Below are 26,740 nucleotides of genomic sequence, written 5' to 3' on the forward strand. Positions count from 1 at the left end.
AGTGAACGGTCATACGCAGAGACTGCGCGATTCAGCTTAAAATCGTGTCTATCGTCTAAATTCGGCACTGTCCTCTTCCGTTTCTGTTCGGACAGTTCAACTTCTCTCTCTGATCCCAGGTAGCGCTACCAACTCCTTTTAGAGGAGTAAGTGCTATTAGAGAGTTGAAAAGTTTGATTTTTTGAATGATCTGTCTGGCAGCACAAAGGGGCGCAAGTTCAATCAGATTGATTTTAAGGAGACTAAACACACTTCAATGCGAAGTACAAGGTCTATCCAATACTATCACTATCAAGATGAAAAGGGTAAGTAGTTAGTACTACCGAAATAGGTGGCCAGCAGTACTCGACGAATGTCCAGCACAATAATCACCGCGACAGGAGAAACCAGAACAAACACAAATAAAAAAAGATACTTGACACCTTTTCGTGTACGGTGAATCCTTAAAAGCGTAGACGCTGGGCACTGAAGGTAGGTAGGAGAGAGTATCACAATCTGGTTCGTATTTCTCTCGCAGGCACCATGGGCGTGTTTTCGCAGATCTCCGCCATCATCTGGAAGGACGTGTACGTGCAGCTCATCAAGCGGCACTACTTCATCGCATTGGCAGAAATCTTCCTCGTGGTTCTCTCGTTCACGAGCGTCGAGAACGACCGGCCTATCCTGAAACCTGCAAAGTGCCCCAAACTACCCTGCTTGCGCTTGACCGAGCCCACCACGTACGAGGAGCGCAACCTGAGTAGATTCCGCGCACCGCAGCTGGTGAGCGCGCCATTGTAATGTAACCGAGGCTATATAGCTCAGCGATGAAGGAAAGCTTTCTTTGAAGCACATTTTACGGGCGTGTGAAAGAGCTTGAACACGAATGTGGAAGGTGTCAGTTTGTTTTCAACTGCAAAGAGATTTTTGCCTCTTCCTTCGTATTTCCCGCTGCTGTCTTGCATGCCAGATCGAGGGCGTGGTTGAGAGCGCGTAGAATGTACATGTGAAAAGCGCGGGAGAAGAGAAAAGTGACGTCAAGTGGCATGCCTCGCTTGGGGTCTTTTCTATAAAGAGGGGAAAGGTGCAAGTCAGTTCTACGGCAGCATGCAGGACTGGTTTTCCCCTTTCAAGAAAAAAAAGAGACTTTCGTTGATAAATTCAAAACAACGTTCTCCAGCGCAGTAGCCGGTCACTCTACCCATTAGGCCGCTGACACGTTCACGAAACCAGTGAATAACAGCCTTAACATTATGAACACTATTACAACCCACTAATACTCTTAACACTATTAGTACCCTGAACGCACCAACGCCTCAAAGCAAGACGTGTCGCATAGCAAAAAAAAAAAAAAAAAAAATCAGCAACGTGAATGCGCACTGTATATACTTTGGCTACTACAGAATATGGTAGCAGTTGTAGTCACGCTGAAAACAACGTTCAAGGTACGGTACCGACCGTTCCTTCGGTTCTTGAAGAAATAAACAGCTTACAAGTATGTCCACATGGACAACAGACACAGGACGTGGAGTGGCTGCGTTAAAGAACATAGGCATCGGCGGGAGATGCAGTCGGTTCATTTCGCAACCCTACAATGGGAACAGTTTCCGCGGAAAGCGAGCGCGCCAACTTTTAGGTGTGCCACTGGGGGGCGCTAGCTTGCTGTATAAAAAGATACGCATTCATACAAATGCCTTGCCCAGCGTCACGCATTAATCGGTAGTGGCAGCTTTCAGGGTGGCTTGGGTGACATCACATTACCGCGTAGTTTTGTGAGCTTCCACACAAAACGGCGCCGTATCGTGCACCGAGTGTGGAGGAGACGAGGGCTCAGAAGAATCGTCGCAGGGTCTGACATCTCGTTTCAATTTTCACGAAGCCGTCAAAAAAGGCAGCTTCAAGAAGAAAGCATCGGAGGTGAAAATCCATGGATGAAGGAAAGAATTAGGAGAGCATCACGCAACACGACTGAAAATAAACGTATGGACCCAGCACGTGATCCACAAGATAGAGCACGCGGTAGGTTTATAAGTGCTTGTGCTCTGTGTGCATAAATATGGCAGTGTGGCCGCACAAGGTCGCATAAATTAAATATATATGCAAAATACGTTGACGATATTGTCAATGTAAGGGAATAGCCCGAAGGAACGGGCGAACGAGCGAGCGAAAGTACCGCCCCCCCCCCCCTTGCCACCAGTACCACTGAAAGTACCACCAGAAATTCAAATAGCCCAAAAAGCAATAATACTAGGCATTCTTTTCGAGCCAGAAAAAGTGCTGCCGCAGATGTGGGATACAGTAATAAAAAGAGTGGAGAAAACACCCGAAAACCTTGCAATCAGTGGGTCAACCACTAAACGAAAACATCGACATAATCAAACCAAGAGGATATGCATACGCATTCATTGTAGCGCGACTAGCTATCATTCCCCGTAAAGCGGTAAATTGAATCACAACGTCAGCAAACACATATTTATGGGGAAACAAACCGTCGCCTGTAAGAAAAGGATTACTTTAGCTACCTCCAGTAATTCTTTTAAAACATGAAGCATGATTAAAGATGACAATTTTCAAGGACGTGATCTCGTAGCATATTGACGTAAGCACGCTCAGGAATTGCATCAAACAACACAAGAGTCCACAGGCAGAACAACAAATCGACATTCTGCAAAACTAACAAACACGAAGAACATAATGAAGAATTCCCTAAATATATATATATATATATATATATATATATATATATATATATATATATATATAGGAAACACCAGCGACGCAAGTCTTCGCAGGCAAAAGATAAACCCAAGAAGAGAACCAAAAGCTGACAAAAGCAATGGTCAGTCTGGTTTAGGACACCGATGCCGTAAGAAGTCTAATAGAAAGACTTCGAATGGAAAGGAGAATGGGGAGTAGTCCCTACAAAAGGGAGGCTTCATAAGTTCCATAATACACCAAACGAAAAATTCCCCAACTGTCCCCAAAAAGAAAGAGTCACGGTTGTAAACATGATACAACATTCCATAAACTTCCCCTTTCCCACAGCCAGCCACAGCCTCGCTTGAACGCAGCCTGCGCAGAGAGCCGTCCCTAAAACCAGACAGCCATGACCACGCTCGTATGCAGCAGATCAGCAACTGCTGTGGCTTTCGGGCTTTTGAGTGATGCCGTGAGCCAGCAGACTTCCGAAGGGTGTGAGAACTTACTTGTATACAGCTTCGCTGTCCTTGATGTATAAGTTAAAAATATTTCACCGATGGCATACATCTGTGCATCGGCGCATAAGGACGATGCTTCCTTTGGAAGGGAAACAAATGCGGCGTCTGTCTTGCGGTAAGGACGATGACGATAAGAAGATATATTGGCATTTAAAGACAACACAATTAAGAGGAAGAAACAAAAATGCGCGGTATTTAAAGACCGTCCAGGTTATTCCTGTTGACCAGTCCATCCGGCCCCCGAGCTTCCGACGTTGCGACAATATATTCACATCACGCGCAGAGCTTTTCAACCGATCACTCGTTATGTGGTGCTTAGCTTCATTTATAAACTTTCTGTTGTCCTTTCAGCCCCGATAGGTCGGTACGGGCAAAACAAAGTGATTTTACGTGAGGATATAGGTAAGCTGCTCTTAAAACGGCGAGATGCGCTGCCAAGCATTGGGGTATTTGCATTGTACTAGAAGAGAAACTTGGGCGAGTTGGTGGGAATTCATGTTTAGAAAAACAGCGCTGGATAGACAAGGACACCGGCAAAGAACAACAGCGCCAGTGTTGTGTTCTTCTTTGCCGGTGTCCTTGTCTATCCAGCGCTGTTATTTTCCTAAACATGAAGTACTTGCATTGTATAATCTTGCTGGACTTCGTGCGCGCCATTTCGCAGATTGTCTACCAGCCTAACACATCTCATGCGCGAGAGCTCATGGCGGCGGCGTTTCCCTCGGAGCCTCCAAAGGTCGTCGGCTATCCGGACGATTCAACCTTGCTACGCGTTTTCCAGCGTGTGACACCCGTGCCCAAGAGGGGTCCCGAGCAGCGCGTCGTGGCTATTCAGCTGCTGTCGTTCGCCTCGAAGGAACGTACGCTAGCCAGCGGCTACCCTCGGGACCTAACGTTTATCCAAAGCATGTACGACGATCAAAAGTACCTGTCGCAACGCTTCAAGGGTATCTCATCGTTCGAGCCGCTACCGACACCAGTAACGCAGCGAGAGTCTCTGGCCTTCTGCCAAATGTCCCTGGCGAAGGGACACATTTCCTTGCTGCGGAAGCACCTGAGTTCGCCTGAGCCGGAGTACACGTTCTCGACGAGCAGACTCCCCGATGGTCCTCTCCCCATGGACGCAAAGTGAGTGTCGCGATCCGCCGCCACGCATGGCCGCTGCGCGTGAAAGTAGATTTTCACATATCGTGTACTAGCCTTTAGCGTATGCTAGCAGGCGACCGTCATGGTGGCTGAGTGATGTGGCCTCCGAGATTATCCTTAATTATGATTTCGGAGGCCACGCTCACTGCCAATGACGTTCTGCTGCTGAGCGCGAGGTGGCGGGCTCTATTTTCGACCTCTAGGGTGCCTCCATACTCGCGCCTATAATGTACTAGAAATACTTTGGGAGTGTGGTCACAGCGGCAGCCTCCGCGTGAGGCGTTTGTGGTAAGCAGCCGAACTGCGGCGCTGTTGTGGCGTTACCGAGGGCCATATGGAGGAGGGGAAGGACATAGGAGGGAGCGTCACGTGACAAACTTGAAGCCTAGTCCGAAAAACTTTAGTGGAATGGGATGATGGTAAATAGGCCCTCCCGTGACAGGCAAGCGGTACATTTACCCGGTTAGCTTTGGTTGCGTCTGCTGCGGGGGTTTCGGAATATGCGCACATAGAAGACGTGGCAAACAATAGAAGACGTGGCAAACAAACAGCGAGGTTAGTGAAGGATTTAAACTGTGTGAAGTAGTCGAGTCTGTTATGTCAGTCAGGTAATGCACCGAACCACCACGCGGCTCGCCGCTTAAGCGGCAGACAGGCGCCAAGGCAGTACCGAACGAAGTTGTCGGGTAACCGGCATTGTGCCCAACAACCCCGGAAGAACCACCCCAAGGACGACTGGTTACATTTCGGAGCGGTTTCAGGGAAACGAGGAAACCTTTCGCCCTGCGAACGTGTGAAGGCAACCAATCAGCCTTACGACGGTGAGGGTGGCGATGTGGACTTGTTGGTCGGTCATCATGGAATGGTATTTGGAAAGCGCAGAAAAAAGACGAACACAAGAAGAAACGAACACAAGCACTACAGCGCTTGTCCTCGTCTTCGTTTCTTCTCGTGTCCGTGTTTTTTCTGCGCTTTCCAAATACCATTACGACGGCGATTCATCGCGTTTGGAGGCATCTTCTGCGAAACAATGTCTTTCGTCCCGCAAACATGTGCAGACGATCAAGCGAGCGTCCAGGGTCCCCAGCGACTGATTTACCGTGTGAAAAAATTGTCCCATCTTGTGCCCAACGATGGAATGGACACCGACCATATTTAAGGGCACGCCGGCCCATTGTTAAGGCAGATGGTCGCAGTCGACGCTGTCATTCTGCTCAATGCCTCCTGCCTCTCAACAGACCGGCAAGAACTCAATAGACCCGTCTCAACAGCGTAACGACGTCGAACCGCACACTCTTAAAACATAGTGCACGCAAATCTCAAGGAAAGGCGACAACTTCGGCCTTTAGAGTGCAGGTCAATGCTATTTATTTCTTTCACTGCGAAAGACTCGCAGCAGAATCGCTTACTAAGCAAACACGCGACCTCGGTTTCACACAGTATAGGCGTGCGTGCTCACAGCTTGGTATTGGGCTTCTGTGGTTAAAACTTACGCCAGATCTACTAGAACCAAGAGGCCGCTGCCCTTTTTGCTCGAATACCGTGAAGAGAAAAGGCGGTGAGAGTTTGGTTAAAAGCCGACAAAGCCTAGTCGCAAGGCTGTTTGCATGTCCTGTGGCTGGGATGGTACCCGGAGCTTTCTGGTACATTTGAAGTCGTGAGGCATTGCGTATAAAGGGCCGTAAGCTTTTCAAGTATATCTACTTCATCCTTGATTAAATCGACTGTTATTTCATCTTATCCAGCAGCTTTCCCCTGGTCATGTCTTTCAAGGCCCTTCTAAATTCATCGCTAGTTGTAGAAGGGGGTCTCTGTATCCTGCTCATCACTATTTCGAATGAAAGTAGCTTGGCTGCTCTGGGCACTGTACAGCTGAGTATAGAATTCTTCCGCTGCTTTTACTGTGTAATCCAAATTGCTGATGATATTACCCTGCTTATCTTTCAGTGCATACATTTTGCCTTGTCCTATGCCAAGTTTTCTTCTCACTGATTTCACGCTGCGCCCATATTTTGCTGCTTCCTCAGTCTTTTACACCTTATAATTTCGGATATCCCTTACTTTCTTGTTGATTAGTTTCGACAGTTTAGCGAATTCTACCTGATCTCTCGAGTTTGACACTTTCATGTTTTGCCGTTTCTTTGTTAGGACCTTTGTTACTTGGGCGAGCTTACCTACTGGTTGCCTTGGTGCCTTACCACCCACTTGAATTGCTGCTTCCGAGATCAACCTAGTTACAGTTTTATTCATTACATCTATGTTGTCTTTATGTTCCTGTTCTAAAGCTGCATATTTGTTTGCGAGCGCCAGCCTGAATTGGTATGTTTTTACCCTTACTGCGTCTAAGTTGGCCTGTTTCTTCATGACTAACTTTATTCTTTCTCTCTTCAAATTGAGAGAAATCCTAAACCTCACTGGCCTATGGTCACGGCACTTTACCCTACCTAATGCTTCTATATCCTGCACTATGCTGGGATCGGCAGAGAGTATGAAATCTATTTAATTTTTAGTTTTTCCATTAGGGCTTTTCCAGGTCCACTTTCTGTTGCTGCTCTTCCTGAAGAAGATATTGATTATTCGAAGCCTATTCCTTTCCGCGAATTCTACCAACATCTCTCTCCTTTTGTGTTGCTAGAATAGATGCCGTAGTTGCCAATTGCTTGCTCACCAGCCTGCTTTCCCCCCCCCCCTTTTACATTGAAGTCGCCCATGACAAAGTATACTGAGTTTGCACGTTTCTCATTGCTAATTCAACATCTTCATAAAACTGTTCTATTTCTTCATCATCGTGACTGAAGGTTGGGGCGTCCTCTGTATCAGAGGACGTGGCCGTTAGTCAACACTGTATAAGCCTCACCAGTTCTTCTAACCTCACTAAGGCCAATAATGTCCCAGGCAATGCCTGATAATTCTTCAAATAGCCCTGCTAAACTAGCCTTACTTGATAGGGTGCGAGTGTTGAACGCTGCCAGGTTCAATTTCCAGTGGCGGCCTGTCCGGGCCCAGAGATTCTTAGCACCCTCTGCCGCGTAGCAGGTCTGACCGCCGCTTTGGTCAGGTGCTCCGCAGCCGCTGGGGACTGAGGGCCATAGGTAAATTGGAGGAGTCATTTGGGAGGTAGCGGCCGAATACTGCACCAGGGAGGCCAATTCCTGTTCTGGTGAGGGAGTCACTTTGTTGAAGTTTAGTGGGCCTTCCTAATTTGGTTGCACCTTGACTAGAAGAGCGCCATTGGCTCTCGGCAGTGGCGTAGCCAGAAATTTTGTGCGGGGGGGGGGGGGGGGGGGGGCTCAGGTTGCAGCGTGGCCTCCTCCTTATAGAATTTGTCGAGGGATCAAATACTTGAATAATAACTGCATTGCCAATGCCGTTGTATATTAGATGCTGCAAACGAATTATTCAACGCTACGCACTGTCAAGTAAAATATGTATTTTTTCATGAAAGAATATATTCGTAGTTCCAAAAATTCTGGCAGAAATAACTGATATCAATGCGGCCGCGTTTTTTTTGTCTACTTAATAAGTAAAGAAAATATCACACGGACTTTAGAACTATATCAGTTCGAAACCAGCAAAGCAGTGTATACAGCTGATATGAAGAACGTAAAGGCCATGAAATGAATAAGTTGAGGACAAATATTTTGATGAATCTTCGTCATTCAAGAACCTTGTTTACATTTTTGAACATAAGCAACGGCCAGGAAAAAACCTCAGTGACGCCGTCCCTCGTTGCAATATATTGCACAGGAGCAGCTGTTACCGGTCGTGTATTGTAATTACACCGAAATTATACTCGCAACAGTGAATACAAATAAAAAATGTGGTTGATCCCTCTTATATAGGAATCGGTATAGAACACGAAAGTGAAACGTGTCTTCACAGAAGTAGTGTAATGTTTATTGCACATTGATATATAATGTCTATTGGTGTTTTGTGGCTAAAGCGCCCTTAGGCGTTGATGCACCCACGCTGACGCCTGGTGGCACGTCTCCTCCATCGCGACTACCAACGTCGATGACCGTGAGCAACCGTCGTGCATATGGAAGCTGCACTACGCTGCACACGCTAGCACAACGCGAAAGACGAAGCACGTAACTGACACACTAATACAACGCGCAAGACAAAGCACGTAACTGAATCGTCACCGAGTCAAATCAGCGCGTACAGCGCGTCGCAATTGCAGCCTCCGCGATCAACTTCAGAAACATTTTCAGAGCTAATTGCGGAGGCCACGCTCCGCTGTGCTGAGTACGGTGAACGCCACCTAGGTGGCGTTGGTAGTGCTTCTTGATGCCAGCGTCCCTTCGAATGCTGGCATCGAGGCGTCGTAGTGCTGAGACCACCGAAGCGTTCACTGTCGGTGCGCGTTAGTGTCATAATGCAGTACTTCTCTTTTATTGCGATAGCAATTATATGGACACTCAAAAGCAGATTTCTGCCGTCGGCGTCGCCGTCGCCGTCGCCGTCGCCGTGAGGTTCCGTATGACGTCAATGGAGATGAAATCGTGACCGCGCGCCGCCGAACACTGTATGTGCGAGTGAAACGGCACGAGGGACGCGCTCTTTCACGGGGAGTGAACGCACGGCGGAGAACAAACGAGCGTTCCGCGCCGTGCTTGCTTAAGGGCTGCAGAAGTAGGCGTCTCTTTCCTCCTTTACAATCACCATATATGTGGAGCAAACGCGCCTTCTTCCGATGCGCGAGAGGCCGTGGGGGAGGGAAGGAAGGGGGAGGGAAGGGAGGCGACGTTTAGCTGCGGCACCAAGTGCCTATTTATATCAGAGGCTCCGGCAACAGTCACCAACGCCGCACGCATTTTGAGCGAACGCGGGCAAAACGCCGACGGCGTCGACAACAGTTCTGCGCGTTGCCGGTGCTGCTGCATGTCCAAGTTTATACAGCTGATAAAGCTAATATCATTACTCCGTATAGCTCTCTACAAATTTGCTATCGCAATTGATGCTTAACCTTTCAGGTGAAACTGCGACAACTTTTCTGCTCGTAGGCGGCGGCACCGCCCCGAGCAAGAGCGCGGGTACACGGAGGAGGCGTGTCTGTGTAGCTCTCTGCAAATGCGTTTGTGGCGCAATGGGTTAAACGCTCGGCGATCTATCGTCGCGGACCGAGAGGGCGTGGGTTCGATTTCCAAATTTTGCATGTTTGTGGAACTTTTTCTTCTGGTTTCTTTCTTTGTATTATGTTCGTGTACATTGTAAGCTGACGTATTTCCGTGACGGAAATACGTCAGTGAAGTCTTGGTGGACCCCGGCATAAAACACTTTCGTGTTAAAAGAGTCGCTGGAAACAAAGTTCACTGCTTGTATACACAACACCTCGCAGCAAGATATTTAAATATACGCCTAAGTCTCCAATAAATCTACGTATTTAAGCAAACGTCACTGTATATTATGCGTCAAACAAGACAAACACGTTGCGGAGCCAGAGATAGTAAACTTTGCGCACAGAAAGACAGATGATCTAGGCAAGAACAAATCTATGATCGCTGAAATCGTGATATGTACTCGGGCCATGCAGCGGTCGCGACAGCACCATACATGTAGAATAATAGAGGAATAATGCAGAAATCAGTACGAAAATGTGTAAATTAACTGCCTGCACAGCGGCAACAATTACTCTGCACCCAAAATTTAAGGAGGGTTTTGCTTCGTTTCAAAAAAAAAAAAAGCAGGTAGCTAAAAAGAAAAGAAAAGGACAAACGAAAGCCACAGATGATGCGGCAAGTTAAACTACCCAATATCTCCAGTGTGTTTTTGGCAAACGCCGCGTGGGCCAGGCTTTCAATGAGCAAGGTCGGTCAAAATTGGTTATTGATGCCCTCGTAATTTTCGTATTCGCATGATAATTTTGATCATGATGCTAACTGCTAGAATAAACGGCTAAAATTTCTGCGGTTTTAAAAGCTAACGAACAGTCATACGTTTTCATAATTACGAGCTTATGGACCTGAAGGAACAGAGCTTTTTACTTGCATTGATTTTTGCTGCTTCGCTATCTAAAGGACAAACTTCTCTCGGCGGGGAAGTTGAGCGAAGCGGTCAATGACTTCGGACACATTGATGCCGACGTCTCTGTGGGTGTATAGAAGCACCAGTCTAACCATGCGTTCCACAGACATTGTAGAGCGCAAGTAGTTTTTTAGTAAACTCTTGTTAAAAAAATATTCTCTCTGCGCTGGCAGTGGTCACTGGAAGGGTGACTAGAATCTGGAACAGTTTGTACACATTTACATAGAGCCTGCAGTCGCAAAGAGAGAGGGCATCTATTCCGGTGCTAAAACCTAAAACACTCCCTCGAGGTCGTTGGCATCCTTGTTTAGGCACCTTGCACAAACAGTAGGCTGTTCGATTGCAGCGATGTCCGTCGTTTCGTCAGGAAGTATGGAGAAGCAGCCTGCTTTTGCAACTAGGCTTTCTGTGATAATTTCGCCACAAATTTCTAAAATTTGGTTTTGTGCATCTGGGCTTAAATACGAGGCAACTTTCCGAATGGTTCTTCGGATATGTATCTCCACAATCAGCTTGCATGCGAAGAAGCGCTCTGAAAATACCTGTATTTTCAGCAGGGGCTATGCTTAAATCTATAGGGCCACTGTCCCTGTGGCCACGGAGAGCCAGACCTTGTAGCCCACAAAAAGAATTTCCTCAATAATAGGCCATTTCATTTCTCCTGTTTTCTCATATTTTACTTTGCCTGCCCTGATCCAGCTGATCGATCACATTGGGCACGCTTCCTGAAAATGTTTGGAGAAAATGATCAGCTGCTAGCTCAGTCACGGTAATATTTAGTATGTTCGTGTTTGTGGAAGATTCCCAGCGCGTGCTTTCATTTATGGAACAGCTTGGATACGAGGGCTCCAGTGCATGCATGTTGGTCCAAGTTTATAAAAACATCAAACCCAGAAAGTTCCAGAATTAAAGATCAGAAGCACGCCTTTAGAAATGTCAGCGCACTTTTCGCGTCAAAAGTGTATGAGAACTTTATGGAGTTGAAATCCATGCGCTCCGTAGATTCCGCGGCCGCTGCGAGATGCCGCAACGCGCCCGCCCGCTATCGAAAAGCCCTTGAAAGTTTGTGCTCAGATGAGGCTCCTTGGGTTACGTGACTCCAGGTGCAAGGGCTTTGCTACGAAATCCAGCCCGAGTTCGCAATGTTCGTGCCGAAATGTCGTTTCGAGCGTGAAAAAGACATTGTACACAAAATCCAGAATGATTCCCGGCGTCGGTGGTAGTTTTGGTCGGCGGTGGATGCCGCCGACGAAAAAATTTCGGGAGGGGGGGGGGGGGGGCTGAAGCCCCATAAGCCCCCCCCCCCCCCCCCCCCCCCGCCTCCCTCTGGCTACGCGCCTGGCTCTCGGCAATATTATTTTTTGCCGGTGTGAGGCGCCACTCCATGCCTGAAAATGTAGTGGACTGTAGGAGGATTCGGACTAACGACTTTCAGATTACTATACCATTAACCAAAAAAAAAAAAAAAATCGAGCAGAACATTACCCTAAATAAATGGTCATTGAAATATTATATGCGGCACAAACGCCGTGAACTGTCTGTCGTACTCTACATTCGTTATTAACGCACGTAATAGTGCCACTGAGAGCCTCGTTGACTTCACGGATATACTATCAGACTCGCTCTCACATTGCGGTCAAATCTCTTGAGTGCGACTCACGCAAGAAAAAAAAAGAATATTGAACAGAACACTACACGTCTATGCATCCAAGAACAAAATCGTCCAACTTAACTGCAGAATGGCCCTAAATAATTGATAATTGAAATAGAAATGATAATTGAAAATGTTCGTACTTTACATTCGTTATTAACGCACATAACCGTGCCACTGAGAGCCTCGTTGACTTCACGGATGTGTTATCAGACTCGCTGCCACTTTGCGGTCAAAACTCTTGCATGCTACTAATGCATTAAAGAAACAAACACAAACTTGCGCAAATTACGCGTTTATAGAGTACAAGAAGATTCGCGCTTATTTAAAATTATTTCGACGCACTAAATGAAGCTCAAATGCTGCTGTCTTCTAAATACACGTGCGAGGCACGCATACCCTTAGATGTACCCCATAGAAACTATAGTATAAACTATAGTTCCGAGATAGTTTATACTTTATTCTATCTTTATTCTATCGTGGGAGCAGTCGCTTTGGATGCTTAATATCCATTAAAATTCCCGCTGCCAGACTTTAATATTTTGTTGACATGTTGTGCATCACTCTTACTAACATAAGGACATTACGCTGGGCTCAAACCGGGCACCGTGCGTGTCCCTAACGTTTCAAGAATTCCTACAGAACCTATTCGGTCATTCCTTTATTTTAGGCCCTTGGTCAGACGTGTAATGGAGTTTTTAAGGTCATCCAGGCGTTACTGGACTTTTTAAAAAGTACGGCCCTGGACTGTAGGTTTTGAGTATACGAAATTGCTTGCTTTACGCTTTACATCCTCCTTCTCTCGTCATCGTTACCCATCATGCGCCTCTTCCCTCTTTCTTTACCTCTTTCCCTTCCTCCAACGCATAGTAGCGGGCTAGAGGAATGTACCTTAGGCCAACCTATCTGCTTGTTGTATATGAAACTTTCTCTCTCTATTCTGTCATGCCATTTCATTTCGCATTGCAGGAGTGGCTACAGCCTTACCGCACTCCGCGCCGGCCTCGGCTACATGGTACCCTTCTGCACACTAGTGGCCCGGCTTGTCGAGGAGAACCAGAGCGGCATGCGTGAGAAACTGCGCCTCGTTGGACTGAACAATGCAGTCTATTGGCTCGGCCATTTCTTCGCCTCGCTGTTCATAGGCATGGTTGCGGTGCTTTGTAACATGACCCACATGTTGTTCGCTCCGAACTGGCACAGCGACTTTAACGTCACGTACCTAATGGGAATCGACAAGCTGGTGGTCTTCGTGTGCTTCTTCATATTCACGCTGCTGTACATGCTCAAGGCGATGTTTATATCGCTGTTCTTCACCAATGCGACGGCGGCCGTGGTGTTCGCGATGTCTTACTGGCTAGCCACATACCTCGTGCCCTGGTTTGCGCTGGAGAAGATGGAGGGCTATGCCGCCGACTACATTAGCGTGGGACGCATTTCAAAGCTTCTCACGTCGGCGTCGCCCTGCATGGGTCTTCACTGGTGCTTCAGAATTCTTGGATGCGCCGTCATTACCGGTAAGTGACTTCTGCACAAAGTTGACAAAGTGCTAGTAATAATCACTAAATGCGCCACCTTGGTTACCTTGCTTTGTTACCACGTGGTATAGCCACCGGTGCTGGAGAGAAATCGTTGGCTCCGGTCTCAAAATTGCAGGTTTCTTTTTTGAATATTTACTCACTGTAAAGGTCCTTCTCTAGCTTGTTTTCGTTTGTAAAATCTTCATGTTTGGAATTCTTTCTTGTATTCACTACACATCAGGAAACTGAAAGGTGGCTCTCACAAAACAATTTTTTTACAACAATATTTTTGTGCTGTAGTCAAGGTTTCTTCAGTTTAACCACGCGCGATTTGATATTTGTGTCAATGGCAAATAGTCTCTAATATTGCGCAAAGTGTGGTGCGTTTGAGCGATGTAGATAAGGCTCTTAATGTCCCCTTTCATTGGAATCCCAGACCAATTGATGTATTCATTTACTTAAGTTAATCATGGGTATGACACGCCATGGTGCTCGGACCCGGATTAACTAGGTTGATTGCTTGACGTGCAGAGAAAGCTCAGCGCACGGCTAATTTTTGAGTTGGCATTCTATGGAATGCGGCTGGCGGCATTTTTGGCATTGAACCATCTGACCTCACGAACAGGAGCAGAATGACGTAGCCACTGAGGGCAATTACTTTGTATTAAATTGCTTGGAGATGATGAAACATAGATTACACCAAGGCGTCGCGGCAGCTCGTACCATGCATAGCCAGCGATTCACGCGCGCTGAGTATAAGCACAGTATAGATCCCGAAAATTCTACTTCCTACAGGCTTAGGCTCTTAAGATAATACCCCGACTATCGAGAAATAAAGGTTACGTTTTCCGCGCGAGCAATTGTCCAGGTCAGCACAGTCGATGTAGAGAAATGCATTCCGGCTTTAGGAATTCATCAGTAGAGAGCCGGAGGCTCGGTGTTGTGCTGCCTGAAACAACTAAACGCAGCGTGGTACGAAATTTGTCATGGGCTTTCACTTCATCTGTTTTCAGGCGAAGATTACACCTTTGAAATGGTGAATGAAGAGGTTCTGGGCCTCGACAACGTCAAGATGTTCGAAATATGGATCGTGATGCTGGCGTACACTGTTACTGTTGCCATCATGATTTGGTACTTCGGCAACGTGCTCACATGGGCTCTCGGGGTACCGCTGGAGCCATGGTTTCCCTTCACAATTAAGTATTGGCTACCGGGCGCCCAGGGGAGCGTGGAGGTCTTCGAACCAAAAGAACCGGATGGTTACTACTTTCAGAAGTACCCGACGAATGAAGCGTCTGTGACTGTGAGCCAGCTTGAATACGAGTGCAAGGAGAAGCACATTCTGCGCGACACAAATTTAAAAGCTTACCACGGTGAGATCTTGGGCATCGTTGCTCCAAATGGAGCGGGAAAAACAAGCCTGTGCAACTTGCTCACCGGCTACTCGCTTCCGAGCGCGGGCCAAGTCATGGTCCTCGGTTACGACATGATGCTACAGACGGATTTAGCGAGGCGCCACATCGCCTACGTCCAGCAGCGCGATGTGCTCTTTGCCGATCTGACTGTTTACGAGCACCTTCTGTTTTTCGGCTCCATGAAAGACGAAGCATGGGCCGTTCTAGACAAGCAGCTGGCTCAAGTACAAGAAATGCTCCAGCTAGAACCAATCATGAATATCCAGTGCAATAAGCTGGACATATCTCAAAAGAAAATACTGAGTCTTGCCGTTGCACTTATCACAGTGTCCAAAGGTTTTGATTATGGACGAAGTCATGGTCAAAATGTACCCCGCGACAAGAAAGATAGCCTGGAACGCATTGATTTCTCTTAAGAGCACAATGTGCATCATCGCTGCTACGGCAAACGTGTACGAAGTCGACACGCGGGCCGATAGGCTCACCGTGTTTGGCTACGCAGCCCACAAGTGCTACGGCACCACATCCTTCATACAGCGGCGCTATGGCTGGGGATACACCGTAAAAATAGTAAAAGGCCCACAGTTCCGCGGCCGTGGCGTCCTGGCTGTCGTTCGTCAGATAATACCGGATGCTCACGTGCTGCAAGACCACAAAGCTTTTGCTGCCATTGGCCTGGGACAACATATTGACTACACACCCGTGGCAACAGTGCTAAATAGACTCGAGGCTGAGCAGAGACAGTTCGGCATAAGTTCTTTCACAATCAGCGTCGTTACGATGGAAGACATCTTTTTCCGCATCGTACTAGAAATGGACTCTGGTGACTACCAGTACAAGGCGAACATGGAAAAGGCAATGGGCATTGACCTGAAGAAGACTACTGCCGCCGCCGAAGAGCACGTGGATTACACCATGGCCAATCTTACCGTCAATACAGAAGACCTGGGTGGCATTGTCGAAGGTGGAGAGAAGTACGAGTCGTCCCTCGAAATTCAGCAGCATGTCAAGGCAGTATATGACCTTAAGCCTTCAAAGCCCACTTGGGTTCAGCTGTTTATGGCCATGATAATCAAGCGTCGCCACTACACCTGGCAAACCCTGGCGCTGCCCATGTTTGGCTTCATAGTGCCCACGGTGATTCTCATGCTGCGCGGTGAGCTCGAGACCATCGCCGGTCCGCGGGTGTCGGTCGAGTTCTCTGCCGACAACTTCATCTACGACCTCCGTAGCTTTGAGAAATCTGATCAAACTTTTGTCGCATATGACAATGCATCTAAGGTAGTGGCAGAAAGCGGCTTCGAAGCGTACATCCGGTCTCATCATTTTTCCGTAGAGAAGGTGCCGAACATTGAAAACTTCCTAGAAGAGGAGAAGACAGCCCGCGCCGGCCAAGTAAAGTACGTCTTTGGAGCTGAATTTGCCTCCCACAAAACTGAGCCGACGACGCGCAGGGCCGTAGCCTGGTTTAGCGGCGACGCGTTCCACTCACAGTCGTTGTCTCTCAACGCCATTTCCACTGTGCTGCTGCGCAGAGTGACGAACGACAGCAAAAGTGAAGTACTTGCCGTACTGCGACCGCTGAAAAAGGGCAAGAAAATAATAGCTTCTAAACGCCCAAGAAATGCGAAGCATGCGGAGACCCTCGAACAGGTAATATCTACGAGGCTGACAAATTTTATTTTGCTTCCGGCTGGCATTTCAGTGGCCACGGCCAGCTTCATTTTCTTCCCAGTGGACGACCGTGTGAGCAACTCGAAGCGCATGCAGTTCGTGTCGGGTGTGTCGCCAGTGATTTACTGGCTGGCTAACTATGTTTGGGACATGTTCATGGCAATGGTGGGGCTGATGTGTATGCTGTTCCCTGGCTTCCTCTTCTACCAGCACTTCGGCAATTACGGTAAGTCATCTTGGTGCCATAGCTTGCTCTTCACTGCTCCCAGTAAGGTATCGCGCGTAGAAGTAACACTATATACGTTCATTGTAAGCAACGCGGCTAGCGGACGACTAACCAAGAACAAATTGGACAACTTTCCCCCGCCGTGCTCTTTCTTAGCCGTATTCCGCCATTTCGGCCGGAGCGACTAATCCCCACCAGAACACACCAATGTTGCCATATCTCGTCTTGTGCGGTTCCCTAGATTTGCGAGGCGGATATGTCCCTAGTAATGTCACGTGACTGCGTGCCGCACTCGCCTTCTTATCGCCTCCCCCTCCTCGTGCGTGCGTGCGCCAGATTTCAATGTGTGTGCACGCAGGAGATGAACGTGGGTGCAAGGTTTAAACTTATTTGAAGCTTATTCTGAAGAGAAAGTGAATAAATAAACTTATAGTTCAATTTATTTATGATAAATCTAAGGTCGCACGTGTTACGACGGGGTAGCTAGGTGAGCCTCAGCTAGGCGACTGGCCGCAGCCGTCTGGTGTTGAGCTATCGCGGGCAGTGTCGAGACGCTCTCTCAATGCCCATATTGATCCGCTGACTCGTTCTTGACGCCTTTTATGCGCCCCCCCCCCCCCCCCTCCCATTCTTAAAATTATTTTTTGTTACGTTAATCACTGTCGCACACTTCAACATTCACCGGATTCTTGAACGGCGTGGCGGCCCCTAGCATTCCTATATTTGTTTATGCTTGCACTTCGAGGCCATTCGCCTACCTGCCCTCCCAGCTGTTTGTTGTGGTGGTTTCTTAGCTTCCCTGGCCCAGCGCACCTGTCCTTGACATATCTTGCCGTGCGCAAATCAGCGTTCCGTAGGTCTTTTCTTGTCGATGCTCAACACATCAAATGTAATGCTATATTTTCCGCAAGGCAGTTGCTCAAGTAATTGTGCAGTTAATTTTGCAATCAGCATGCCATCAGCACTGCATGGTTCCAGCTATGATCTAGGCAGGCTTAACTGAACCGATTATTTTTTAAATTTTGCACGTCTGAGAAAGCTTGATCTTGGTTCCGTTTGTGCCTTTGTATATTCTGCATCTCATAGCAGCACACACTGCACGACTTATCAATTCACAACTTCAAATGCAGTCAGCCTGAACCTACAGATGCATTGCAACAGTCGCCTTATTTCTGCGACCTGCCACGTGGACTTCCCGTAGCTCTAACTGGCAACAGCTCCCTGGTTCAGGAAAACGGAAAGATCATGTTTCTAACGTGACTCTTTGGAATCATGAGGTTAGTGGGTGCACAGATGTGAACAGATTGCGCAATTTGAGAACACAGAAAGAGCCTGAAGCTTGACCGCGGAGCGAACTAAATTTGTTGTCAAATAAACACACACACAGGTTATTGGGAATAACCGATTCCTTATCGCGCACAATCGACCACTTATATACACAAAAGGGCCACCAATCGAGTCAAATCAGCGCGTACAGCGCGTCGTAATTGCAGCCTCCGCGATCAACTTCAGAAACATTTTCAGAGCTAATTGCGGAGGCCACGCTCCGCTGTGCTGAGTACGGTGAACGCCACCTAGGTGGCGTTGGTAGTGCTTCTTGATGCCAGCGTCCCTTCGAATGCTGGCATCGAGGCGTCGTAGTACTGAGACCACCGAAGCGTTCACTGTCGGTGCGCGTTAAGGCCGGAATACATGGAGCGAATAACCGGCGTCCGAGCGAAGAACTTCGTCGGGCGGCGAACGTCCGACGGCCGGCGTCAAGAAATTTGCCGTCCGCAGCCGATCTGCCTGTCCAAACATTTTCGTCGGGCGAACGCCGCCGCCGGAAGCGTCTAGCGCGCAGCGGTGGACGACAGCCAATCAGGAGGCACTAGTTCCGGTCGCAATGCATGCTGGTGTTTCGCGCGCGCGCGCCTTTTCGCGTCGTCTGCAATCGCGTTGGTGTTGCCGTGTCTGCATGTCTCTGCACCGATTGAGTAGTTCCTAGTATGATCTCTCAGGAATCGCGTTGTATTTGTACATCCCATATCCGCTGATCTGCGAGGAAACAGACAAGCAGTGCAAGCTCTCTACAACAACCTTCAACAGAAATCTTCTGATCTCAGAGGCCACATGCTGTCGTCATGCCTATCTCCCGACTTCCCCGATAGATGGCGTTGGCATCGGATATTTCTTTCGCTAGGCTTAGACGCGTTCGAAACGAGAAGCGATCTCGAAAACTACTCAAGGTTATCCATAATACTCTGTCGTCGAAGCGGCCTGAGACTAAGCGAAAGCCGTTTACGCAGTCATTTGCTTCCAACTAAGTGAATTCTACAAGGACAACGCCAAATTCAGTTCGAAGCGGGCGGCCGGGACCGCCGCCAACACGGCGGCCAACGCGCGGCGGCGTTCGCCGCATGTATTGCAACACAGCAAACATCCTGCGTCGTGTCGCCGCGTCGTTACTTGACGCGTGAAGTTCGTCGAGAAAGTTCGCTCCATGTATCCCGGGCTTTAGTGTCATAATGCAGTACTTCTCTTTTCTGCTCATAGGCGGCGGCACCGCCCCGAGCAAGAGCGCGGGTACACGGAGGAGTGTTAGATATATAAGGCGCGTCTGTGTAGCTCTCTGCGAATGCGTTTGTGGCGCAATGGGTTAAACGCTCGGCGATCTATCGTCGCGGACCGAGAGGTCGTGGGTTCGATTCCCAAATTTTGCATGTTTGTGGAACTTCCCAATCGTGGCCACCAAGACGATTCATCCAAATGATCGCACATGCCACACAAGTTTATAAGGCATCGTCGAAGATGAAATTGTTGACAGTCCTAACAACCTCCCCGTCAATTCATGTGAGCGCTCGCGAGATGACGCAATCCTGGCTAAAACAAACAAACAAACAAACAAACAAACAAACAAACAAACAAACAAACAAACAAAGAAAATAAACAGAACAATGCGCATAGGCGGGTCCATCATTAATCGTATGGGCAGCAGCGAAAAAAATATGCACAGCGAATTTCACTTCACCTGTTCAACTGGTTGACTCGACTAGGGGATTTCGGTCTCCATTTTGGGTGCATAAAAGAGCTAGTTTTGGTGAGCAGCCCAGAGTTACCAGCATGGTGTTTTCTATACCGCTAACCTTTGCGGTCGGTATAGTCTCGCGCCATTTGCGCACTGCTTACAATGGATCACTTTCAACTTGCCCGCTTCACTATGCTGCTAAAGATTATCTGGTCAAAACTTGTCGCCTATAGCTTCGTAGTTACGTTGTCTTTATTTTGAACAGTAATTCATTGATTTGTTTGCTAGTAATGGCCGAGCTGCAGGCGCTTCCGACTGTCAGCTCTGAAATATGGGACATTTTCTTGGCACCGTATAATTTGTTAATATAGTCTTGCTTATATTTGCGTGCTAATTTTGTTCAGTACGTGCTGCGTACAGGGGTCTTTTTTCAGTGTTGACCGATACGTAGTGTAGATATGAAGCAGGTATATAGTGACCTTGACCTGCGCTTTTGCCTTAGACTTTCGCACTTACCATTGCTTTGTTCTTGCTCAAGTTTCGCTGCAAGATAACATTTTTTGATCCGGAGTGTCGGTGTAATACCGGTGTCACAAAGGGCACTTTCGATTGCGATCAAGCCGCATCGGAATAGGAAGTTATAAAATAAGACGAGTTATAAGATGGTAAACGAAGCCGGTTATTAGAATATCATACAAAGAATTTGCAGTAAGTAAGAAAGTTAGGTGTCAACAAAATTCCTGTGTTCCGGAAACGCGCGCAAAGCGCGCCACGCTTTAATCAAAGTAGTCAAACATAGTTATAGCAAACTCTTAAAATTTAGCGGAATATTCTGTAACATCCAAAATCGCGGGTATCAAAATCAGGGGTGCTATAAGGTAGTTATCCCAATTCTGACTTAATTCCAATCTCCTGACGACCCGACGTGGTTGATTAGTGGTTGTGGTGATGGGCTGCTAAGCACGAGGTCGCGGGATCAAATCCCGGCCACGACGGCCGCATTTCGATGGGGGCGAAATGCACAAAACACCCGTGTGCTTAAGATTTAGGTGCACGTAAAAGAACCCCAGGTGGTCAAAATTAATCCGGAGTGCCCCACTACGGCGTGCCTCATAATCATGTGGTGGTTTTAGTACGTATGTTTAATGTGTTGTAATAATTTATTGTATTCCAATCTCTTTACGTCAAACTTGCGTAACCGCCGACGCAAGCACAGCCGGTGACCCGCAAGGCTGTTTCAACAGCCCAATAAACGCTCTCCTCGTTTTATAGGAGGTGGCTATTGTTTGATTTCAAAGTGAATACAATTTCCTGCCACGACAGGTTTCCTTATATAAAAGGCTGACGATATATAGGCGAGGAGCGCACAGAAGAGAAGAGGGTGTCGGTGGGGCCGAGCTCGCTGAGTGAAAGTAGATACCCGGGTGAGGAGCGTGGTGCCAGCGTGTCCGATTGAAGAATAAAATTATTACACGCAAAACATTCATTATACGCAAAGAGATCAATTCTCACCGGCAGCTACGAGTAACCAGTGCCGGAGCGATCAGTGGCCAGTGTTGGGATGACGTGGGGCTTGTCCATCGTTCGGACTCAGATATCACTCAGGGGGTCGCTTGCCTACGCCGCCGGAGCATCTAAATCATGGTAGCTGGCGTGCGCTATGCCGGGGCATCGCACTAAGCTTACTAGGCGGACCCCACACCGCAATCCGTATCTATATCACCGAGAGATGCTTGTTGGTGAGGAGATGAAGTCGGAAGGTTGAAGGGAAGGCATTGGCTTAATTTACATATATTCAAAACCCAGCTGGCTCCATGGAAGTAAAAGCACATTCTGTGTCTGACACCTTTACACGTCTGATCACATTACATGTCTGAGCACTCGTCTAAGCGCATTACACGTCTGGGACACACTACATTGCTCCGAAGATGTGCGCTTTTAAACAGTCGTTTACCCTAGGTATAACTATACGATGAAATTTGATAACTTTGTCTCGGCCGATCGGAATGGTCGGATTGCCGCGAACTCCCCACCATTCCGCTGGGTTCCGCCTCTGATGTCCGACCTTCGAACACGCCTACGATACAAGGAGGAGGCATTCCGGAAACAGGGGTCAACGCTCTTCCCCGGAAGTCGTCGACGTTGGCTGCTTGCCGCAATTAGTGGGCCCTCCGCGATGGTCGACATGAAGCAATTTGAGGAGCCTGGCCTTGACGGTCGTTACCGCTTCCACGGAATGCGGCGGTTGCTTTCACCTCGAAAGGAGCTTCTTTGTTTGCCCGTCAATATTCAGCGCCGGGCCCCGTCCTCGTCTAGGCAGGTGCTGGTGAAGTGGTCGCTTCGTGGGAAGCACGCAAAGAATGCCCATTGCTGTTTTGAGACGCAACAGCAGCCATCTCCTATTCCTGTCGGAATGGGGAAGTCTCTGGCAATTAAAAGGGTTCACTTATGTTCGACATATTAATGCACTTTTAGTGCGTACACAACACTTTGACGTGGCGAGTTTCCGGTTTCGTGACGTCGCGTGACCGACAGGGAAACTAGGCATTGCCTGAACATACTTTCACCAATCCCGGAATGCTAATAGTTACAAGGACGTAGAATCGAAGCGTTTTTCTTTTGTTCGGAATAATCGTGCCTAATCAGTGTGAACACGTCAGCTTTAGATGTGGTGTATTGGCGGTTTGCGAGACGTCTCTTGACCGACAGGCGCGGCCCCAAGAACGTTTGACGAATCGCGGAGGGCTAATGAAGAAAATGGAACAGAAACAGATTGCAACAGAGGTACGTTATAGCACCCCTGCATCGAAAAATAGCCTGGCATAGCATGATTCAGTCAGCTAGCTTGGGATTGAACTAGACTAGCGGATGTTCCTCGGCGCTTTGGACTGCATGCACTAATGCGCGAAGGCTGCTCGCGAAGCTGTACAAGCAAATCCTCAAAAAAAAAAAAAAAAAAATGGACCAGACGGCTCAATACTTGTAGTTCTCTAGCACTTCTCAAGCAGCTTATGATTACAACGCGAATCGACAGTAATTATAGCAGGACGTGAAAAGCATTGACCGAAGCTAGAAACTCATCAGAACGCCTGCTCGCGAATGTGGATACATTAAAAGCGCGAAAATAAGCATAGAATAAAATCTGATGCTGCAGCCCTTCAGCCTTTGTAGAAATTATGCGCAGAACATAATGTTCTCATTCAAAAGCGGATCGAGCCCCCTCTTGTTCTTTGCGACTCAAATGTGTTAAATCGTACAATGTGTTTTATAACCGCCACGGTGGCTTAGCGGCTAAAGTGTTGCGCTGCTAAGCACGAGGTCGCGGGATCGAATCCTGGCCTCGGCTGCGAAATGCAAAAGTGCAAAAGTTTGGGCGAAATGCAAAAACGGCCGTGCACCGTGCATTGGGTGCACGTTATAGAAACCCAGGTGGTCAAAGTTACCTGCCGTCCCCCACTACAGCGTGCTTCCTAATCAAATCATGGTTTTGGCCCGTAATACTCCACAATGCTGCAACGCTGTACACGGCCACGCCAAAGATATGAAGAGCAGTGATGCCGAATGCTCTCAGCATGCAATATTCTCAGCACGGTGACAGTCTTTCTTTCCTTGTAGCGAGCGTAAAAAAGCTATTCTTGCCTAGAAGAGTGATCTCGACCCAAATTTACCGATTGCCTTTCTTTCTTTCTTTCTTCTTACAGTCATCATTGCCCTCGTCACCTACGCTCTGTACATGCACAGTATGCTGCCGTTTGTTTATTTCTACTCTTTTGCTACTGACTCCATGATCTCCGGGTTCATGGTGTTTCACGCATTGACATTCTTTTCAGGTGAGTTCACAGCGACTGCCACGTTTATGAGAGCATAAAGCGTGCAACCTGGCGCACTAAATGGTATTAAATTCGCCCATCAGTTTTATCGAGTTGATGGTTGTGTGCGCCTTTAATTTTGTTTTATTTTTTTATCGAATCTGCTGGAAGCAGGGCATAAGTAGGTCGCACATACCTGGTCCTACGCACCACATGGGTTGAGCGAAGGGGGCAGGCGGTCACGGGTGGTTGAGAAGTGATGCTGAGGAGGATCTTGTTTTAACTAAAACGAATTTTAGTACACGTCTCTTAACGTGGTAGCGACGTAAATAAAGGGGAAGAATGCATGAGATTCATGTAAATAATAAAATAACTAGGAAGTCTATGGAATATAAGCGATTGCAAATGGGCTTCGCAGATTCCGAAAATGGGCACAATTCAGTTCAATTAGCGAAGTCAGAGACGTTGCTTAGTCGAGGAGCAGTGGAAAGATACGTGACCAGCGTGAAAATATCTGCAGGGGTTACGGAACTAGCATTATCCTTCCGTAGAAGAGTGGAAAATATACAGATCGGAAAAGGTCTGTCATACACGGAGATATAAGCTTCCTTTTGTTATTCGGTGCATGTTTACAAGAATTAGAATGCGAAATTGAGGGCGATTTTGCTAAGGACTGAGACAAGCTTGGCAACGTGCCGTACGTATAACTTACAAATGATTTAGAGCTGGAACGGTAAAACCGAAGGGTACGTTCAGCGATTTATACGCAAATGACTACAGTAATGTTAGGTGGTCTGGCAAAAGAACAAGATTTGTGAGTGGTCGTCAGACTAATAAAGCTGCTCAAGACTACGTCTATCGAGGCAAAGTACGTTCCGCAATCCTCTGAAGGAAATATGCAGAAATAAATGTTTCGGATCGTATATGATAAACATTTTCAAGTCACAAACAGCTGCTGTAGCCAGTATCATTGAACAAAAAGTTTAGTATCAGTGCATTCTATCGTTAATAACGTATGCGGCTGAAAATGTGGTGATAACAATCTGAGAAGCCAAAGACCGCGAAATGTATGATACTACGGGAAATGTTAGGCATAATACCGGAGGATGGCAGGATGAATTACGACCTACGCGAGTACCTCAAATACGAGTTAATATTACGACGAAACGGAGTTTGGGAGGCCAGGTAAGGCGCAGAGAAACTAAATGGCGGTACCGGTTCCATTCTGTTAAACAGAATAGGTGAAGGGACATACTTTCGAGGAAGGCGGATTATTAGGCGGCGTGATATTAGGAAATTTCAAGTTAATCAGCTAACGACAAAACACGGGTGAAATATTATCGCTAGGACGTGCCTTCACCACAAAGTGAATATAAAATATTGGGCGATCATATGGATGCTGACGGAAACGGGACTCGGCACTCGAGAACCATGTGACGGAGCACTGAACACAACTTCTGTCTGGGGTGGCGATCAGCTTGCTAGTAAACTCGAGAATAGAAACGATGTTTTAATAACTGATCAAAAGTGTTTCGCTTCTTCCATAACCTTTACATCTGCTCCCGTATAGCCAATCAACGCACTAAACCGTAGCCAATCAACGCACCTTGCTCGAAAGTGACTGATATATAGATTGCGTTCCCACATTTTGCACTAGCATGCCGATTCTTTTCAGCGACCAGCATTTGGGCCATTTCCCGCCAGTGCATCGCTTTTTCTCATAAACTCATCATATTTTACGAGTGTTTCGATCTATATGGACCCCTACACAAGCTCTATCGACTTTGACACACTGTGGCGCTCGCAACCTTCTTCTGAGAGACATTGTTTTTTTTTTTCGATTTGCAGGCGTCGTATCCACCATGGGATACCAAACGTACATGATCGAGAATGAGCGCGGACAGGAGCTGATCAGCGAAGAGCACTCGCGAGATTTCCTTCTCTGGCTGTTCTATCTGTGCCCTCCGTTCAGTGCCTCGTGGGCGCTCGTGAAAGTGGTGCAGCTGAGCATTGAAAACACTTACTGCACGTACACGTCTGATCTGTCAATCATCTACGACGTGTGCGCGTTCGTGAGAAATAGCGCCGAGGATGCCGCCATCATGATGACCGGCCTTCGCTACTGCTGCGCCACCTTCTACAAGAGCAACCAGACGTCGGTGAATCCGCTATCGTGGACATCGTACCACAGGCACGTATGCATTGTGGATGGCTGGCAGTGCTTAAAGAACGCCGAAAAAGGCGTTGCCAAATTGCCCCGTACCACTTGGTCGTCCACTGGTCTTTCCACCTATTGGTGGCTCAATATCTAGATGCGTAGAATGCCGCTTCAAAACGCCGTTGCGTACGTGCTAGCATGTAATATGCAAGATTTACAAGCGGCAACGTATATTCAGCCGCTTTCAGTAGCAACTTTCTTTTATGGCTGTTACCAGAGGCAGTGGGCAATCTTCCGAAGGCGCCAAATGTCTGCATGATGAGCTCATTTACTTAATTGCTGTGCTCATGAAGCGGCCAAATTAGAATTATTCTGTTTGGGGTAACATATGGAACAAAACGACCACGTGTTCTCGACGTGTTCAGTTACATGAGCTTGCTGTCTCACGTATGTGAATAAACGGCAGGTCACAATTTTATGTGACTTAACAACGCCATTGCCGCCAGAATATTCCGTTACCCTGATAGGTTGCCTGCGTACCCTTTAGCATTCGCGTTGCCGCCAACAACTTCGGCAATAGATTATATTGTGGCGAAGTGACGCAGGTGTTTGCGTATGGATATTAGACACACAGGCTCACCAGGGAGGCGACGGCGAAGGGAGTGCAGCTCCGGCATAGGCAAGCGCAGATCAGTAGCAACCACGATGACGAGTAGCATGAGGCTAGCGTTCGTTGATTATTGCGATAGCAATTCTATGGACACTCCAAGCGCATTTCTGCCGTGACCGTCGCCGTGAGGTTCTGTATAAAGTCCAAGAGCGATAAAACGTCACCGCGCGCCGTATTCTGTATGTGCGAGTTAAGGGGTGCGAGGGTCAGCCGACGATCGCGGCTCAATCTCGCGCACGC

General features: G+C 47.7%; 2 protein-coding genes across 2 annotated transcripts; both read left to right on the plus strand.

Moving 5' to 3' along the window:
- The first annotated feature begins 522 nt into the window (after window positions 1-522).
- LOC125943558 (ATP-binding cassette sub-family A member 7-like) lies at window positions 523-15,202 on the plus strand. Its single transcript, XM_049662957.1, has 5 exons — window positions 523-762; window positions 3,862-4,325; window positions 12,991-13,538; window positions 14,555-15,084; window positions 15,164-15,202. Exons 1-5 carry the CDS (start codon window positions 523-525, stop codon window positions 15,200-15,202), a joined length of 1,821 nt encoding a protein of 606 aa, XP_049518914.1.
- LOC125939612 (ATP-binding cassette sub-family A member 17-like) lies at window positions 14,574-25,984 on the plus strand. The gene is made up of 3 exons (XM_049662958.1): window positions 14,574-16,856; window positions 23,565-23,693; window positions 25,521-25,984. Exons 1-3 carry the CDS (start codon window positions 15,302-15,304, stop codon window positions 25,982-25,984), a joined length of 2,148 nt encoding a protein of 715 aa, XP_049518915.1. The 5' UTR covers window positions 14,574-15,301.
- Window positions 25,985-26,740: the final 756 nt, after the last annotated feature.

This window comes from Dermacentor silvarum, chromosome 2, assembly GCF_013339745.2.
Source record: "Dermacentor silvarum isolate Dsil-2018 chromosome 2, BIME_Dsil_1.4, whole genome shotgun sequence".
NCBI lineage: Eukaryota > Metazoa > Arthropoda > Arachnida > Ixodida > Ixodidae > Dermacentor > Dermacentor silvarum.